This window comes from Malurus melanocephalus, unplaced genomic scaffold, assembly GCF_030028575.1.
Source record: "Malurus melanocephalus ecotype Western Australia unplaced genomic scaffold, MMel_1.1 scaffold_113, whole genome shotgun sequence".
In the NCBI taxonomy this organism is placed as follows: Eukaryota; Metazoa; Chordata; class Aves; order Passeriformes; family Maluridae; genus Malurus; species Malurus melanocephalus.
This window is the reverse complement of record NW_026623345.1, coordinates 1685832-1704573: the sequence shown is the minus strand read 5'-3', so window position 1 is coordinate 1704573 and position 18742 is coordinate 1685832. Positions and strand designations below refer to the sequence as shown.

Below are 18742 nucleotides of genomic sequence, written 5' to 3'. Positions count from 1 at the left end.
GGTGAGCGTCGCTCCACGCTCACCTGCTTTGGCACCCTGGGGCACAAGCGGGTGGAGGAGGCACCTGCCCAGCCCCAACGAGGTAGTTCGGAGTGCCCTCTGTCTCCCTGCCACCTGGCTGGGGAGCCTGGCACCCGGGCAGTCTTTGGTGGTGGTGGGGRCCTCTGCTGTGACCCCCACCAACAACCCCCATCCCGACATTAACCCCCAACCCCAGCCCCACCCCAATAAGCTCCACCCCCACCATTCCCACCAATATCCCCATTATTTGCCCCCCCAGGGTGATCCCCCTGAGCTGAGGACCTGGGGGGCTGAGATGCCACCACCCTGGGGGTGTCTCAGGGCAGGGGCAGCAAGCCCAGGCAGCGCAGGAGGGCTGGGTAGGGGCGTCTGCAGTGGGTAGGGGGTGCAGTGTATGTATAGGGGCTGCAGTGTGAAGGGGCCACGGTTCACAGGGGCTGYAGAATATCGTGCCTGCAGTGTTTGCACGGAGGGTGTGTGTGGAGARGTAACGTGAGCACCAAGGGTGCGTGTAGGGGATGCAGTGTGTGCACTGAGGCGTGTACAGGGGCAGCAGCGCGTGCATCGAGGTGGGTTAGGGGCTGCAGGATGTAGGGGATGCAGCATGCAGGTCCTGGGGATCCCCCAGTCAGCAGGGCAGCAGGAGATGTACAGGGGGTCACCTRGGGGTGGTGCCTTGGGAAGGAACGTGTGTGCATGTGTGTGTGTGCGTGTGTGAGGGCACACGTGGGGAAAAGGGACAAAAAGGGCCCACGTGGGTGTTCACAGCCTTGCGTGGACACAGCTCAGTATTGCAGCGAGAGACACCTTTGCGTCCCCATCCCACCCTGGCGGCCCAGTTGGGGGTCACAGCTCAGGTCCCCAGACCCTGTGCACCCCCAGCTGCTTTCAGGGTGGGGGCACATCTGCCTTACGGCGAGGTGCTGGTGGGAGTGTGGCTCTGAGAAGCAGCTGGGAGCAGGGGGTTTGGGGCAGGCATGGGGTTCGGGCGGGTCTGGGTGCTCCCTCCACCAGGTGCCAGGGTGGCTGAGGGCCGACGGGCGAACAGGACACCTGGGGAACAARAACAAGCAGGTGAGGGCAAGCCCAGGGTTGGGGGATCTGCTCACCTGGCCCCCAGCACTCAGGCAGGGGAGCATTGGACCAACACCCATGGGGGCTCCAGCTCCCTCTCATCACCTCTGGTGTTTCCTGCAACCCAGTCATCTTCACCTGCAGGAAGCAGCCTGTGGGGTGGCCCAAGGCCCCTTTGGCTGGCAGCCCCACATGCTGACTAGCCCTGCCCTTTCCAGCACATTAAATATGTAGGTTCTGAAGGCAAAGCCATCCATTTTAATTGTGGGGAGTCTTAGCAGGGCAGGTATGGATCTGGGGGGCATGGGATGAGCTGATTAGCCAGGCTGGTGCACACTGGCATCCCAAAGGATGCTCTAATCTAGCAAAACACCCCAACATCTTTCCCAACACCATGCTCTGCAATCACCCAAATGCCACACACAGCCAGACACCCTCTGGGCACACAAGCATTTGTGTGTGTGCCCAGATGCAAGCCCTGCCCGTGGTACCCTGCGGTGGGGAATGACCCCAGGTACAGGGTCACTTCTCAGCCAGAGTCCATTCATTCTTCCATCTGTTCATCCCCCACTATGGCCCTTCATTGCTAGCACCTGCTTTGGGCCAATTTCCATCCTTGTCAACACCACCCCCCCTCCCCTTTCTCCTGCCCCCTCTCCCCAGGCCCTGCCACTTCATTACGATGGATTTTATAGTAAAGACATCAGATTGAAGGAAGGACTTGCTGGCCAGGCAGTGGCTATAAGTTATTGGATTTCCCGGCCGCAATTACACGGGCCAAGCGGCCCTTCTATTTACCTGTGTAGACAACTCCATTTATTTCTATTGACATGTTGATACTGCTAATGCCGTTGGTGGACAGGTTCAATGCGGTCTCCTGTCTGTCATCTGGGGAAAGGAAATACCAATATGAGTGTTAAGAGAAACAGAAACAAGAACCTGTCCAAGACAGATAAGCTGGGAACCAGCCTCTCTGGGCATCAGTGCTCCTCTCCAGTTGCTGCTGCTGCTCCCATCTCAGGTGCCAGGGAATGGGATGACCCAGGCTGAGGTGCTGCATCTTGTTACCTCGATTGGAGATCTTGACATTCATGGGGAACTGGGAGGCCACGGCCAGGAGGTTGTGCTGGAGTGCGTGTTGCACCAGCCGCTGCTGCTCCTCTGCTGTCAGGGCCACCTTCTTCTCTGGGGGCTCCCCTGTCTCCAGCTTCTCCCGCAGCTGCTCCAGCACCACTGCCTGTGAGGCAGCTGCTGCTTGGGCTGCTGTGAGATGGTGGCCRGCCAGTCCCACAGGGATAGCGATGCGCCCTGGCACTGATGCTGCCAGCATTCCATCCTCTGCAATGAGCAAGAGAGCTCAAGTCTCCCACTGCCACCCCATCTCACCATCCCTGGCTAGTGCCAACTCCACCCCGCCGGGAATGGGGCAAAGCAGGCCACCACTTCCAACATCTGGGCTTGATCGTCCTCCAAAGCCAGGGGAAATACACTTGTTTCACTCCCTGAAAGGGGCTAAAAGAACACCCTTGCTGCTGGAGCAGTGTCCATCCCTGAGGAGGGGATGGCTGCCTCAGGGCAGATGGGATCCTCACCCACCTTTCTTAACACTGTGCACTTGCCCGAGCTGGCCACAGCTGTGTGTGGAGATGCTAAGAGCCGGCAGAGGCATTTTGGGGGTGCCCAGCAGGGTTGGGGTGCTGGCTGGAGAGTAGTTGAAGAGTGCTGTGCCGAAAGTCTGCCTCCGCCCCTCGCGACGGTTGCTGTCGATGGCAGCTTGGAGCTCTCCAGGAGAGCTGAGCGCCCGCTTCTCACATTCGTAGGGATACAGGTACTTCATGTATCTGCACAGGAAAGAACCAGGGAGAGATCCAGCATCGGGCACCTCTCAGCCAGACCTCTTGGGAAGGGGCAGAGCCCTCCAACCACTTGTGCGGTACTCCATATCAGACCACTCCCAGCACTCTGGACATTGGAGCCAAGGGTGCCCCAGGGCAGGTGTCCCCYGCCTGCCAGCACTGCCAGGCACTCACTGTGTGCGGAGGGTGAAGGCAGCACTGGTGATGGAGGTAGGTAGGTTGAGGCCCTTGGTGATCTCTCGCCAGATCTTCTTGTTGATGACTTCGACCAGGCCACCCTTGTCTGTCACCAGCTGGTACAGTGTGTACAGGTCCAGCACTTGCTTGGCCATGATGGGGATGCGGTTCACTGGTGTCCCTTACGGATGCACATGGGAGACAGAAGAGGGTATGGGGGGGCTGTCCACTGGGGCCCATATTACCTGGGAACACAGCCCCACCTTCCCCCCACTGCCACTGCAGGTACCCACACTGGGACGTGCACCTCTCAGTGCCCAGGCGAGCACCCACAGGGTGCGGCAGGGCCCCTGGGAGAGTGGCACTGTGCCCAGAAGTAGGGGTACCCCAGCAGGCTGGCACAGGGTCCCCTTTGATGGAGCTGTCAGTAGGGCTGGGTATGCTCTCAGCTGGGATGTGGAGCCAAGGTGGGATGGGTAAAGTGCCTCCTTCAGACACCCTGAGAGAAGTCTGTCCCTCCAGAATTCTCAGAGCTACCTGCACAGCWCCAATCTACAAAATCTCTCAAGAGTATCCTAGAATGGCTCACTCTGTAGTGCTCTTTAAGAGCCCCATAAAGAAAGGCTCCATCAGAACTTTGAAAGGRGACCCATCCTGTAACTTTTCTGAAGAGGTTTCCCACAACACTTCTGGGAGGACTCACCCTACCATCTCTCTCTGAAGAAGTTTTCTATTCCAGCCTCAGACTCTCACAAAAAGTTCCCGAAAAACCTCTTAACCCCACAGATGGCCCCAGAAGTCTCCTCTGCTTAAAGGCCTTTGGTGCCCTGCTTCAAGAGACTTGATTCCAAATTGTCTTCAACTGCCCTCAGTAGAGACTCTGACCCCTGGTACCCCAGCATCACCCTCCTCAGTGAGGCCATGGGGCAAGGGGACATGGGCTCAACATATTTTTTGAGCCCATTATAGACCAGCATGGTCTCCACAGCCACCAGGTCTGGTAAAAACACCCTCCACACTTTCTCAGCACCCCCAAATAGCCCCAGAGCCTTGCTGGGGCTCCATGGTTCCTTGGGGCAATGGTCTGGGCCTTGGTTGGAAGCTGGACAGAGGAGGAGCAAGCCCCACATCCCATCCCAGCCTGCCCCTTCCAGTGTCATTCCAYCCCATATTTACTCCTCCTGCGAGGTGGCGGGGCACAGGCAGTATTGGAAAGCCATCCATTTGGCCGAGGGAGGCTGTCACGACTGCGCTTCGCCCCTCAAACGAAACCGTCATTCACCGCCATCCTCCAGCATCCCTAATTTATGGCCCTGATATTGGCTTGGCTTCTTCACATAAGCCTGAAAAATGAGCTCTTTTTATTCTTTTACTGAGTTCATTTAACTTTTTTTTTTGTGTGTGTCTGTGTTGTTCACCAGGTTGGAAAGGGGGAGAGGAGTTTATCCTCCTGGGAGAAAGGCAGAGATATTGACTTGATATCTGCTGCCAGTAGCTCACCAGCCCTGCTCGGGGCTGCTGGCACAAAACCCATCACCTCAGGGTGGGGAGCCTGGTTACAGGGCTCTCCCTCACCCCCAACGCCAATGGTATTTAATAAAAAAAAAAAAATTATTTATCTTTTGCAGGGTCTCAGCCTCCAGTCAATGGCCCATTTTTTCTCTTCTCCCCTCTCGAGCCACAGTGGCTAACGAAAGTGGCTCGCCATTAATCTTGGGACTGTGCAGGGCGCGTGGCCGATGCCTGTCCCACTGACAAAGGCACCTGTCTGCGTCCCTGCAGAGTGATGGCCCCAGCCCCAGCCAGGGCGAAGGGCACAAAAGCTCAGGGAGGCGATGCAGCCATTGTGGTGCTGCAATTAGGGCCTTGATTGATTAATGGCCCCGTGTTATCAGCAGGGCCCTTGGCTTGGCGGGAAATGGGGGGAGCTGCAGACCCCAGAAAGCAAATGTAGGATCTGCCCCCTTATGTGCCAGCTCACCACCTTTAGGGTGCCACATTAGCTGGGGCATGGCCATGAGCTGCCCTACTGCCTGCATCCCGTGTCTGATGGTGCTGGTGGTGTCACCTCCATGAGCCACCAGGGCCAGCTGTACCCTCGTGCCATGGGGTGGCCTCAGAAGGCTGTCCCCAACCCATTTTTCAGCCCTACGTGCTACCCTCTTTTCACAGTGCTGACAAATGTCAGTACTGATACTGTTCTGATAGACAGCAGGGAGGATGCAGTCCGTTTCAGCAGGGCTCACCCTGGGGACACCAGCCCCTTCTGGCCACCCTGGGGATGCAGCCTGGTTGTCAAAGCCCACGGGTGTTCCTCTGGCACCTCTGGGTCCCCCAGCTGCATCTGCAGTGGCTCTCGTGTGCTGCTTCTTATCCAGCTCCTGATGACCCCCAGGATTTKGTCCTTGCCCCACAGCCCTTCTGACCCCTTTCTCTTTGGTGCCCAATTCYAAAATCCCTGTCTCCTCTACCTGGTTCATGCACCTCCATCCCTGCACACCTGCACCTGTGCACCCMCATGCTTTCTGCCCTCCCCAGGGCGATGGCATCCACTCAGAGGAGATGCAGGACAGAAGGGATGGAGGRCACACGAGTGGATCAGCCAGCCACAGAAGGATGTGGAGTAGCACTATCAAGGAAGCATCAGRCTCCCTCCCTCCTCCCCACACCAGCAGGCACTTACTTAATTAGCCCCGGCCCCAATAGCGAGGGAGTTAATTAGCTCTGGAGAGAGAGATAATGAAGCTGCAGAACAGCCCATGAATCTTGTGGCTGATGGATGCTGGGGGAGCCGAGGCTGGGTTGATGCTCCCACTCGCTCCCCAGAGCACTGAACCAGGGCCAGGGGGACCAGGGGACACCCATGGGGCAGTACCCAGCCCATCCACAGCCTACAGCTGACCCCCAGGGTGAGCCCACGGCTGTGCTTGCCACTCACCACACACTCATGAGTGAAACAAGTTTGTGGTGTCCCAGCCCGACCTAAAAATCAATCTTTGCAGCMCCACAGACAGGTGGGGACTCTCACTACCTTTCCCATGGGCAGGCTGTGCGGGCAACTGCCCCTCTCTGCCCTCCCTCACCCCACGCACCGCCAACCTCGCTGCTCCTGCACCCCCCTCAGCCTTTCCCCGTTAATTAGCTCGGCATTAACCTCTGCCTGGGGTTTACTGGCTATCGAACGGCTTGTTCATTAATCCACACACCAGCAAAAGGCTCTAATTAATACGGCCGGCCACACGCCCGCGCTCGGCAACTTTTAATTGTCGCGGCCCGGCCGGGGAGGGCGAAGGTTAAAGCATTTATCGAGTCCCCAGGAGCCGGCTCGGCCCCCCATGCCGATAGCAAAGATTTCCGATGAGGATGGGCTGGCTGCTGAGCCWTTAACCCCTGGGTGCCCGGACTGCTGGCCCCACTCCCACACGTCACAAGCACTGCTGAACGGGGCTGATGGTGAGGTGCTGRTGGTGGGCATCCTCACCAGGCTGCAAAGGRGGAGCCCTAAAGGGCCCTGCCAYRGGCATTCYCACCAGGCATGGCTAAAAAGTCCTRAAAACTGCTAATGGGCATCATTAACGGGTGTTGCTGACACTTGTCACCATGGGGTATGTTAATGGTATCCCCAGCAGTGGGCATCCCTGCTGGKCATGGCTAATGGGCATGGATATCGGCATTGACAGCAGCCCCAGCCTGGCAGGCCCTCGGGATGTGCTGCAGGACCTGCCTGAGGGTTTCACAGAGCCMTGGAGCAGCTCAGAGCCTGAGAACACCACACGGAGAACCCCCCACCAGCAGCCGAGGCACCCGCCCCAGCCACCCACCTTTACCTCTCTTCTGCATGAAGCCAAAGAGGTCATCCAGGAACTCCTTGCGTTTTGGGTCCTCATCCAATTCGTAGAGCTGGAGGCAGAAGAGAGAGAGGGGTCAGTGCTTCGGTTCATGCAGGTGAGAATGGAGAGGGAGCAGTGCYTGGGGCTGGACACTGCCTGTTTCAGAGCCTGGCATCACCGCTGGCCTCACCTGCCTGCTCTGTGCAACAAGAGGCTCTCTGTGCACCACTGACTGAATCTCCTGACACACCCTCTGCCTGGCAGAGCTGGGCTCTCTCTCCCTGTACCTGGGGTCTGGTGTGGGCTCCCCACAAACCACTGTTCTGAACCTCTGCTGCAGAGACGCTGAGTCTGTGCCTCATTTTCTCCCACTCCTTGCCCTCTYAAGTGCAAGAATCACAGCCCAGGAGCACCAGCAAGCCCTAAGCCAAGGCAGGACCCCGGGATAGGGGTGCTCAGCCTTGCTCTGGCACTGCCAGGTGTCCARCAGGTCCCAGCACAGAATCAGCATCCTCATCAGCCCTCATCCCTCACAGGGACACAGGTCCACCCAAACAGCAGAGGCTGATCCCATCCTGGGGAAGGAAAAGTTGGGTCAGCCACGGCACCGGGTACCATTGATAGAGCTGCAGATGCCGGGGCTGTCGTGTGCATGTGATTGCACAGACACACAAATGGCTGTGAGGATACTTGTGTGTGCTGGATGGACAGCAGTCTGGACACACGGACACAGCCTGAGCTGAGGGACAGCACTGGGGAGGTGAGTGCAGCCCCRACATCAGGGACACGAAGTGCCGGCTCCGTGCGAAAGCCCGGGCTCGCCTGATTCCAGCACAGTGCCTGAGTGACCATGACAAATTGGAGCCTGCCAGATCGATGGCCCAGCAGTAAAAGTCAGAGCACATGAAGGAAAAATTAGCACCAATCGAAGACGCTATAGACACCAATTCCTCCCAGCAAGCCCGGCAAGAATTTAAAGCCATTGAAAAGAAACAAAACTCAGCAGTCCAGAATGGATTTCCAAAACATATACAAAGAAATGCAAGCTGGAAAACAAAGTCAGGCACAAAATAGAGTCGTTTAAAAAACAATTGTGCTGGGAAAGGCAGTTAAAAGCCAATAGAAAGGGAGAACACCCCCACTCCACACAGAACATCATTCACCAGACAGATAAAGGRAGCTGTGCTTAAAGGTAGGCAGGCTGCAGGGATATGGGGATGGGGGGATGCAGGGATGCCTTGGGGACATACGAATGCAGGGATATGGGAATGTAGGGATGGGGGGAATCAGGGATTCGGGAGAAATGGGGATGGTGGGATGCAATAGGGACACATGAATACAGGGACACGGGAATGAAGGGATGTGTGGATGAAAGGACTTTGGGGATATGGAGATATGGGGATGCAGGGATGGGGGAATGTGGGAACACACAGGGATTTGAGGATGCTTCTACAGACCCCATGGTTCCCATCACTGAACAGATACCCCCAACACAGTCCCTCATCTAACTCACGAGTGCCAGCTGCCTGTCCCTTGTCAGGGACAGATTGGTGCTAACTGCCTGTCCCTAACCTGCTCTAAGGCTACAACTACCAGACTCACACCACACCCACACGTGCTGATCRCCTGGTTCTTTGGAGCTCCTTTGCTGCTTCCCTGCTCTCCGGATCCCACTTACCTATCCCCTCCTTGCAGCAAGGTGCTCCAGGAATGCCCTGATCCCTGACTGCCAGCACACTGTCCCTCTCCACCTGCCTCGCCCTGTGCCCCCTCCCCGTTGCCTGCTCTTTTCCAGGAGCCATTGATTACAGTAACTAGGTCAGGCTCCSAGCAGAGCTCCAGGAGGCTGCTTTGATTTCTGCTCCAGGAAGGCTGTGCCAGTCAGGCTTTGCCTGCATTTCCCTGCCTGTCCCTGCCTCTGGAAAGCCTCCACACCAAGTACTTTGACATCCCCTGACATCTGGCTTGTCAAGGCAGGAGCAAATACCCAAAACTGACAACCACCACTYGTCCCACTCATCCCACCACAAGGTGAAGCCATGGCCTTCCTGAGGGTCACCCAGTGGATKGGCTTCAGCATCCACACCTCTGCCCTGGCTGCCACTTGTGTTTCTCCTCCCACTGATGCAGGCAGGATCCCACTCAGAGCAGGCTGCTACTGACTCCAGCCCCCAAAACAGGTGTGACCTCCAAGGGCCAGGTTCTGGTTTTCCACTGTTTATTAACCCCTAACCTTTTATCTGTGGGGCACTGAGATGCAAAAAACACATTACATCAATCAGGGAGCAAAGGTCAGCTTTGAAGTGGAGACAAGAGCAGAGCTGAGTAACCAGGGACCAGCCAGCAAAGCCCTTGGGTACGTTTGGGATGCACCGGGTGTTCTACAAGATTTGGGGATGCTCCTGTTGGAGAAGAGRTCTCTCTGGTCACACACAGTTGCTGTGCAGGGACACGTGCCTCACCTGGGTTATGTGAGCATACACAACGCTACACAGGCATGCACAACTATGTTTGGGCTTGCACAACCCCACGAGCGTGCACAGCCTTCTGTGGGTCCACTCAACCCCACACGAGTGTGCTCTGCCCCTCATGGGCATTGCACAGCCCCACACAAGCATAGTTACAACYCTTTGCAGGGGCACAGATCCCCCCAGTGCTGCACACAAGGTCAGATGGGCAGGTACGACCCCGCACAAGCACATACARCCTTGCATCGGTGTGCACAGCCCCGCAGGAGCACACACAACATCACGGGAGAGAGCACAAGCCTGTGATGCTCGTGCACATACAACCCACYGGGCACAAACCCCTACACAGGCACAAACAGCCCCACTGGATGTGCACAATCTCCCRTGGGCACGTACAGCCCCAGGTGAGCACACACAGACTTCCACAACCCCGCACGTTCATGCATGGCCACACACTCCACATGTATGTGCACAGCTCTAGGGAGGCCCAGAGGGGCACACACAGCCCCACGTGGGTACATTCAACCCCTGACACGGCTGCACAACTCAGGACAGGCATGTACAACACCAGAGGAGCACACACAGCCCCAAATCTGCATTCACTACCCTAGAGGGAACACGTGCATTGCTGTATGTGCACCCACAACCCAACAGTGGAACACACAACCCCAGGCAGGCATTCACAACTCCATATATGCACACAGAACAGAACAGAACCCCAGAACAGAACACACGACTCTAGGCAGGCATCCCAGAACAAAACAGAACCCCAGAACAGAACTCTAGACAGGCATGTACAACCCCAGACAGGCACATGCAAACCCTCGGTCGGACACACACAGCCCAATACGTGCATGTACAACCCCAAACAAACAACCCCATATATGCACACACAACCCCGTGTGTCCATCCAAAACCCCAGATGAGCATGCAGAGCCCCAGAAGGAGCACACAAGTCCAGAAGCGGATGTGCAGTCCCACAGAGGGATGCACAACCCCAGACAGGCACTCTAGGTGGATGAGCACCCCTGACCCTACAGGGAACACGCCGCCCCAGAGCATCCCCCCACCGTGTGCCTCGAGCAGTGGCCTGAGCCTTGCCCAGGGGCAGTTGTGCAACACAACCAGCGGCTCCTGCTTGCGGTGACCTATGAGCAAGGACCCTTTTAATCGTGTTTGTATTGATATAATTAGTAACTCATTTAACGCCATCGATGTAACTATATTCCTCTATAAACAGAAGTATTAAACTGTCAAGCCCCGGGATCGATATCCCACCAGTGCGCAGCGCAGCTCTGCTCCGCTGACCTCGGGGACCCCATCCACGGTGCTTGGAACCCCAGCAGCACCCCACCTCCACCTGGCACTGCTGGCCTGGGTGCAAGTGCAGGACTAGAGCAGTGYGTCCTCATTTCCCACCCCACTCTGGGTGAAACTCTGGGACCTGCTCCCTCCTGTTGTCCCATTGCCATGGCGACATCTATATTGCTTAAGGGATGGGGATAACGGGGCTTGTCAGGCAGGTTAAAGGTCAGTGGGTCGAACATGGTTTATTAAAGGGATGTGAATAGAYCTTGTGCTTCCTCCTCCTCCTCCYCACGATYAAGTCACATAGTTATCACCACTCACCCATCCAGGAGATGCCTCTCCTAGAGTCAGGAGGGCTTGCAGAGATTAAGGGTCTTGGGTCCCTGAAACCCCTTAGCCTAGCTGGCACCCTAGACAGAGGATGGATGTGATGAGGTGCTAAGCCACCCGCCATGCACTTCCAGCTTGCCCTGCCCTGGTGAGATCCCACACAGTCCCCTCTGGGCCCCGCTGCCAGGGGAAGCGATCTCAGCAGGACCTCCACAGCCCCTGCTCAGCTGCCACCTCCCGCTGGCAGTGAGGGCTCGGATCGGCAGCCAGGATTTAATCCACTTAATATGAGCTGTATCGATCCTGGACCCTGCTCAGCTCCCCCTCCACCTCGCAAACCCCCCAACCCTGAGCTGCTTAATATACACCACATTGATTAGCCACACTGCTAATTTTTCCATCGGGCCACTGTTCACGCAGGGCGCCCAGGTAACGCTCACCTCCCYGCAGCCCCCAGACACACACCACGGGTGGCTGACTGCTGGTGCAATGATTTGGAGTCACTTTTGGAGTCACTGCACCTCTGTGGAGCTCGACTGCTGCCTCTGAGATCCTTCCCCAGGAAGATAGYTGGTGCACAACCAAGCACCCAGACACTGGGGCGTCCTCCCATGTGCCCTGCTGGCATAGCGGGCATAGAAAAGTGGTGCCTCAGTTTACCCTGCAGGCARCCACGGGATTCCCAGCTGAGGCACAGCCCTGTGCACCCTGAGGTTCAGGAATCCCAACAGTACCCACGCTCAGAGTCTCCCCAGCCATGGGGCACACTCGAGGAACTAAGGGCTTGCAGGTCCCTTCCCCCATCCCCACTGCCAGAGCTGGGGGGCAGTTCACTCCCCGCCAGGCACAAACCACCCCCTGACCTTGCGAGCCACCGCTCACCTCTTACACCAGTTGTTAATAAGTTAATGGTTACGGGACGGCTTTGCTGGGACRGCCGGCTGCATTCGAAGGCAGTGCTGGCTCTTGGGGGGACCCTGCTCCCCTGATCCCACAGTCCTGAGGGGTGCGGGGTGCTCACCAACCCCAACACCACCCATCTCAGTAGTCACCCCACTARTGCGTCTGGACACCTCTGTTTGGGGACCTCTCCCAGCGCTGTGGTTCCCCTTCAAAGACTTCCATCATGCTTAATATTTAACGGCGCTTTATAGAGCAGGCAGGTTTAATCAGCGCTGATAATGCGGCAGATCCGGCAGGTCATTAAAACCCCGCTCCCCGCCGCAGCCGCTCCCGGGAGGGCTGCCTGCTGCAAACATTAACCCGGCTCCGCGCAAGGTCTGCCGACAGCCCCGGCCTTGGGACGGCAGCCCCCCACCCACAGCCTGGCCCCGGGGTGAGGCGGGGGGCTCACAGGTGCCCCAGCCTTCTGCTCARTGARGGAGGGGAAACTGAGGCACGGGGTGCTGGCATGGCTCCCCTACGGGCCGGAGGCAGAGGAACACGGTGCCCGTGGCTGTGCGGTGCCAGCACAGGCACCATCTCCGCCCCGGTCCCGTCTGGGGGCTGCGAACAGGGGAGGCGGGCCCGGCGTCCCCCACCATCAGTCCCTTGTTACTGTTCACGGCTGAGCAGGCAGGGAGTCAATGAGCGGATTTGTTCGGGTTAACCTCCCTGACCCACCGGCGCTTGCCACGCCACTGCCTCCCCCTCCATCCCGGCCTTCCTCTGCCTCCCCCTCCATTCTTGTCCCCCCCTGCCATGATTCCTCCATGGATGACTGACGCTGTGGGACACCCTTCTCCTTCAATCCCTTACGAGGGGACTGGAGCCATGGGATCCTGCTCCGTCACCAGCACCAGGACAAGTGGTAAAGGAGACTCTTCCCATCTTTGATGCCTCCCGGGGTGATCAGAGCCAGGGGACCCAGTCCACGACCAGCAACACCGCACATGTCCCCAAGGGACGTGCACATACACTCCCACAGTACATGCACGGGTGAGCACACTGTACATGCACACACCTGCTGGGGGCTGTGTGAGCGTGGGGTGGCACACCCGGGGGGCTGTTTGCATGCCTGGGATGGCGCTAGCTGCTCAATTCCCCCTCCTCACCATGCACCTCTGCCCCATCCCCTTCCTCCAGCTCTGAAGGGACGATGTGGAAGGAAGGGTTGGTGGCCCCCCAACCCTGTGAAAGCAATCCCTGCCCCCACCTCGGGCTCCRGAAGGGCTGTGTGCCGGAGCAGAGAGAGCATCTGGGCTGGTGCTCACTCATGCCCTGCCACAGACACGGGATGTGAGCTCTGGATCCAGGATGGGGGCTGCAGCCGACAGGGGAGAACACAGCCCCACCAGTACAGGCATCTCTGGGGGGAGYCCTGTGCCCCAGGGGACAGGATTCCATGTGGAGCCTGCTCTGCAGATGGATGTGTGCAAGCTCTCTTTGTGCACACTCCCTGGACAAGCAGCCCCACCAGGCACAYTCACTCACACAGCCCCTGGATGAGCTCCCCTTCTGCAGACCCTGTGCACACCTACGCACCCCTATCCACTCTTCACGTACACACACGATCCTTGTGCAAATCCTTCCACTCCCTTTACACACTCCCCATGCACAACCACAAATCGTGCGTGCACTCACACTCCCGTGTATGCTCATRCATCTCCTCCACGTCCCCTCTGTGCACACTCACATGACCCTATACACACTGTCCCCCACTCACACTCACCCCCACACACACCCGAGCTCGCTCCCACACCCCCACACAGCTGCAAGATGCCCTTGGGACCAGAGTCCACCATCAGATCTCATCTCCCCGCCACAGCCCTGCCCAGCCAGCTGGCAGCACAAGAGATTTACCTCAATTATTAGCCCAATTAGTGGGTTATCAGAGGCCCAAGTTGATGAAGGGGTGCATCCTCCCCAAAGACTCAACTGGCAGCCGATTTCAGGGAGGTGGCTGGGGAGGGAGTCAGAGGCAGATGGTGCTCCTCTCACCTCCTCAGTGCCTTTATTCTCACACCCTCAACCAGTTCAACAGCTCCTCTTTGGAGCCCCAATCCCAAACCCTCGGGACTCTCGACTGGAAGAGAGTGACATGGCAGCTCCTGAGAGTCTGAGCATCCCACAGGCTTCAGTGGGGCTGGGAAGTGCCACAATACACTTCATTGGGAGGCAGCATTGGGAGAAGGAGTCTGGCAGTCACCGGGACGGCTCAGCACTGTGGGCTTGGCAAGAGGTGCAGAGTTGGGTTTGGAGGGGGCTTTGCCTTCCGCCCCTGCCTCAGACACCCCTGGGGCCATGAAATTCCAACACAGAGACACTGGTGTGTGCATGCACATGGCCAAATACCCTGTGACACCACACATGTGCTGGTACATCACATGGGCATCACATGTACACACACACGGTGTGTTCAGACCCCTGTGGGCACACACGGTGCCCTACACGCTCCTACAGCCATTGGGGTCCCTACACCCTGCGCACTTGTATGGAYCCACAAACACATCCCAGCACTCACGTGTGCTCACACACACTTTGCACGCTCCTGTAGATCCGTACAGACACACAGAATCCCCTCACAMAGGCACACACACAGCCACATACCCCAGCTCTTGCACACGCATTTACACAGAAGCACGCATGGGTGTTGGTCTGTATGGACAGACAACCCCAGAACACCCCTATGTGTGCTCCCAGCCACACCCCAGTGACGCCCCAACCCTGTCCTGTGCCCTCCACTGGTGCTGGGTTGCCAGAGCKGCTGGAGCTCCATGCATTAGCACAYTGACCCTTGCTGCTGACGCCACCTCCCCACTGCAGGTGGTCCCAAATTCGGGGCAGAGCTCTGCTCGCACGTTTGCTGGAGCAGAGCCTCCAGGCAGGCATGGACAGAAGCAAATACATTGTGTCCATCCCGGCCACTGCAGTGTAACCAGAGACCCTCTAATTTAGCCYCAGGAGCCCTTGGTCCTGCAGCTAGGTTGAGGATGCACTGGTGGTGAGGAGGGGGTGTGGCATGAACACCACTACCCTCTCTGCAGGGTTCCCCCCTTCAGACGCCTCCATTCCCTGAACATTCCTGAGTCAATTTCCTCCACCCCCAGTGACAACAGCACAGGAGAAAGAAACGGGGATAGAGGCAGGAGGGTGCACACCACAGACCCTGCTGCCCCATTTTGGGATGACCCCAAGGCATGGAGTGGAGGTTTGTGGCACAAGGTGTGCTGCTACAGGGGCACGCACCTCCAGGCTTTGAGATGTGGGTGCCTGCATTCACAGCAAGGACAAGGATGGGTGCAAGAGGCAACTGCTGGCATCAGAGACAGGCAGGGCAGGAGGAACAGCACCACCGGGGTTASGCTGGGGATAATGGCGAACAGCTGCTGGCAAAATCAGCCACCCCCAAATTAACTGCTGAGGCTACCAGACACCCCACAGCTCCTAAAGGGCTGGCTGGGGTTCACCCCCTGCAGCTGCTTCTGGGTAGGGAGGAACTTCAGAGAATCCTGATCCCCCCACTCACAGATGGGTGTGAAAATGCTGGAGGGGCCCTGGCAGGGAGGGTATCCTCCTGCCAGCAAACACCGCTGACGGCTGGATGCAAAGCCCACATATTTCAGTCCCTTCCACCCTGGGGGACGAAGAAGAAAGCTGTGCTTCTATCACTTGCAAGAAACCAGGGTACCCATCCCTATCTATATGCATGGCTTCCCTAGAGGAAAAGCTGAATTTATGGAGCTGAGCTGGCACAAAAAATGCCAGGCTCTTACCCCTGCCCTCCAAGTCAAACATAATGCAGCACCACAGAAYGAAAACCTGGAGGCAGCCCAATGCTCAGGGAAGCTGGGGTTMATGGACTGTGCACAATCAGACCCCACTTGGTGCCCCCAACCTCAGGGCTGGGTCTGACAGCCCTGGGTGTGGAGACCTCCCAGACCTTTGCCCAGGTCTCTACCCATGTATCCTTATCAATGTACATAAACCGGCGCCGGGGGCTGATGCAAGAGGCGGGGTGAGGGGGTCTCTAAGCCTTGTAACATCACAGTGGCCCCCCTAGTCAGAGCAAAGGTCTCACCAGCCCCCCCTCCCCAAACGAGCRTCTCAGGAAGCGTATAAAACCAGGGCATACACAGGGGGGACTTCCCCAAAATGTTCCTCTGTGTGCAAAGCCACATTTGCCTGTTAACCCTCCACGGGTTTCACGACAACAACCTTGTCCTCTGCTCCCATTTTTAACACCACTGCACCGTGTGGAAACCCTCKCCTGACTGGTCCTGTATCAACCTCCCACCCCACCCCCATCAAAGCACCCACCCCACTGCACAGATGGGGAAGTGACTCTGCTCACCTGCTGCAAAACAGCCAGGGTTTGGTGGTCTCTGTTCACTYAGCTGTGCCCCCAGCCCTAAAGGAGGAGAGCAGGGACAAGCCCTGAACCCACCTTGGGTAATGCTGTGATGGCCTGGGGAGTTTCAAGAAGGGTGTCCTGGTGGGAAATCCAGCTCTGGCCTTTCTAGGGTCTCTGTCCAGCTCCAGGACCCCATACCCACATTGCCACTGTCCCAACAGCTTTCCAGCAGACACATGCTGCYCTCCCACCTCCCCCACAGCATCACAGCCCAGCCCCTGGGAAACCTCCAAAAGCTGAAGCACAGCCACCCTTCCCACTCTGTCCCTGAAGAGAGGAGAACCTGTTCCCCAGGCTGGGTGAGCCACAGCCCTGCAGCCTGGGGAGGGCCCAGCAGGGACACGTCCCTCACAGGCAGGAGTATGTCCCCTCCTGCATGATCTCAGGGGAGGGACAGGACTCACAGCCACCACGCAGACCCCAAAGCAAGCTGGMGTTGCAGCCTGTTCCAAACTGCAGAGGGACATCCCACTGCTCCCTGGGCTGGCTGGGRCATGCCACCAGGGGGGAAACCCAGGTGTGGGTCTCTGGATCAGGGGTCCATMACTTTTCCAATGAGGGGTGGAAGAAATCAAAGACAAGGAACAACTCTCACCCTGGGAAGCTATGACAGGATTTATCCTGCACCCCAACCTCTCCTGCCATCCCTCTCCCAGTATTCACAACATTCCTGCCCCGCAYAAGGAGCACGGGCCGCCCCAAACGGGCAGGGCGGGAGGCTGAAGGACGAGAAATGCCGGGGATRCTTTCTTTAGCCTTCCCGGGAGGGAGGAGCCGCTTCCCACCTCCCGGCTGACCCCGGGAACCGGACAGTCAGCCTTTTTCTGCGCAGCGGGGTGTAATGTAACACTTCCCGGACGATCTGTTTGGCCTGTGCAGCTCACACACCCCGGCCCTCCCCGGGCTGCTTCAATGCAGTGTCAGGCGCTGGCAGCATCCCCGGGCACGGCCAGGGGGCTGGTGCTGCCCGTGTCCTGTCTGCACCTGTACCTGTCACCTCACAAGCAGGGGGTGAGCCCCAGCCCCTCCAAATGACAATTTGAAACACAAAAGGCAGCAGCATGCCACCGCAGCAGCCAGAAGTTGGGGTCCCGCTGCTGTTCCCTTCCTCTCCTGCCAGAACTGGATGAAACAGAAATGCCCTCATCCTCCTGACCCTGAGCAGTGAGATCCTAAAAAGCCACAMAACAGCTGCATGGGGACATCTCTGTTCTATCCCCTCGCCACATCTCCCGTCATCTACTGTGCCTCTCTTTCCCCCACAACGAAGCTGAATGCACAGGGTGCCCAAAGCTGCCCCGGTGCTGCGCACTCCATGCCCACACCCTTGCACGGAGGGGCACCCGCTGTATGCAAACCAGAGCTTGTACAACACAGCTCRGATGGGATCCACAGACATTAAATACAGAGAGACCTTTCTTCCGTCCTTTATACGAGCTCCTGAAGCCCTTTCCCTGTGCCAGATCTCGGCTGGAAGAGTCTCCCCTATGCCCACCTGGAGTGAGGTTATGGGGTGTGTAGGAAAGCGTAGGAAATCAGTGAGCTGCACTGACCGGCCATAATACGCCCAGACCCTTGCAAAGACAAGGGAACTCAGCTCCATGGCTCGCCAGCTCCTTGGGGTGACCACACACTGCAGCCCTTGCCCTTTTCCATCTCTGCAAAACCTCCGTGATTTCACCCATTATGGAAAGCACCATGGGTGCAGCTGGCATAGATCAGGGTGGGCACAGGGAGATGCCTGGACACTGGGCACCCATCACGATGTTGGGCCTGTGGACAGGCATATGGGACACTGGGAGGGTGGGGTCACAAAGCAGGGTTGAGACGGGGTTTGGTAGCAGGGAGATGGCGAGCACATGAGGATGCCTACAGGGCATAGGGCTTAGGGACAGGGAACAGAGAGAATTCAGGGAGTACCCATTTAAGGGAAGATGAGTTTTGGGGGCAGTGGATGAGTACTGGGGGGGCTCATTTAAGGTGGCATTGGAACATTATCTGGGGTTAATGGGGATATGGGGGATGTCTGCTTGGGGTGGGTCTGGGCTGGGGCGTGGTGCTGCCCATTTAGGGTGGGACACATACAGGGTTTGGGAGCAGTGGGGGGAAAAGAGGTGTCCATTCCAGGAAAGCTGAACCCGAGTTTGGGGACCGTGGAGGGACACTGGGAATGCCTGCCCAGAGCAGCCGGCGCCGGGGCGTTCCTTACCTGCTTGAACTGCTCCTCGTAGGTCCATTCGTGGTGCGGGGGTGGCGGTGGGTCGCGGGGCTCCCCTTCTTCCTCCTCCTCCTCTTCCTCCTCCTCCTCCTCCTCCTCCCCCGCAG

The 18742-nt window shown here is 57.7% G+C and overlaps 1 protein-coding gene across 1 annotated transcript in view; it reads right to left on the bottom strand.

The window, feature by feature from the left end:
- Positions 1-246: 246 nt before the first annotated feature.
- Positions 247-18742, bottom strand: part of ARID3C (AT-rich interaction domain 3C) — an 18713-nt gene continuing 217 nt past the window's right edge. The window contains exons 1-7 of the mRNA XM_057369671.1: positions 18627-18742; positions 6956-7028; positions 3126-3309; positions 2692-2936; positions 2164-2433; positions 1894-1983; positions 247-1074 (exon numbers count right to left, since the gene is read on the bottom strand). The exon at positions 18627-18742 is cut by the window's right edge and continues 217 nt beyond it. Of these exons, the coding sequence (XP_057225654.1) occupies positions 932-1074; positions 1894-1983; positions 2164-2433; positions 2692-2936; positions 3126-3309; positions 6956-7028; positions 18627-18742 (1121 nt within the window). The 3' untranslated portion in view covers positions 247-931. The remainder of the gene's footprint in view (positions 1075-1893; positions 1984-2163; positions 2434-2691; positions 2937-3125; positions 3310-6955; positions 7029-18626) is intronic.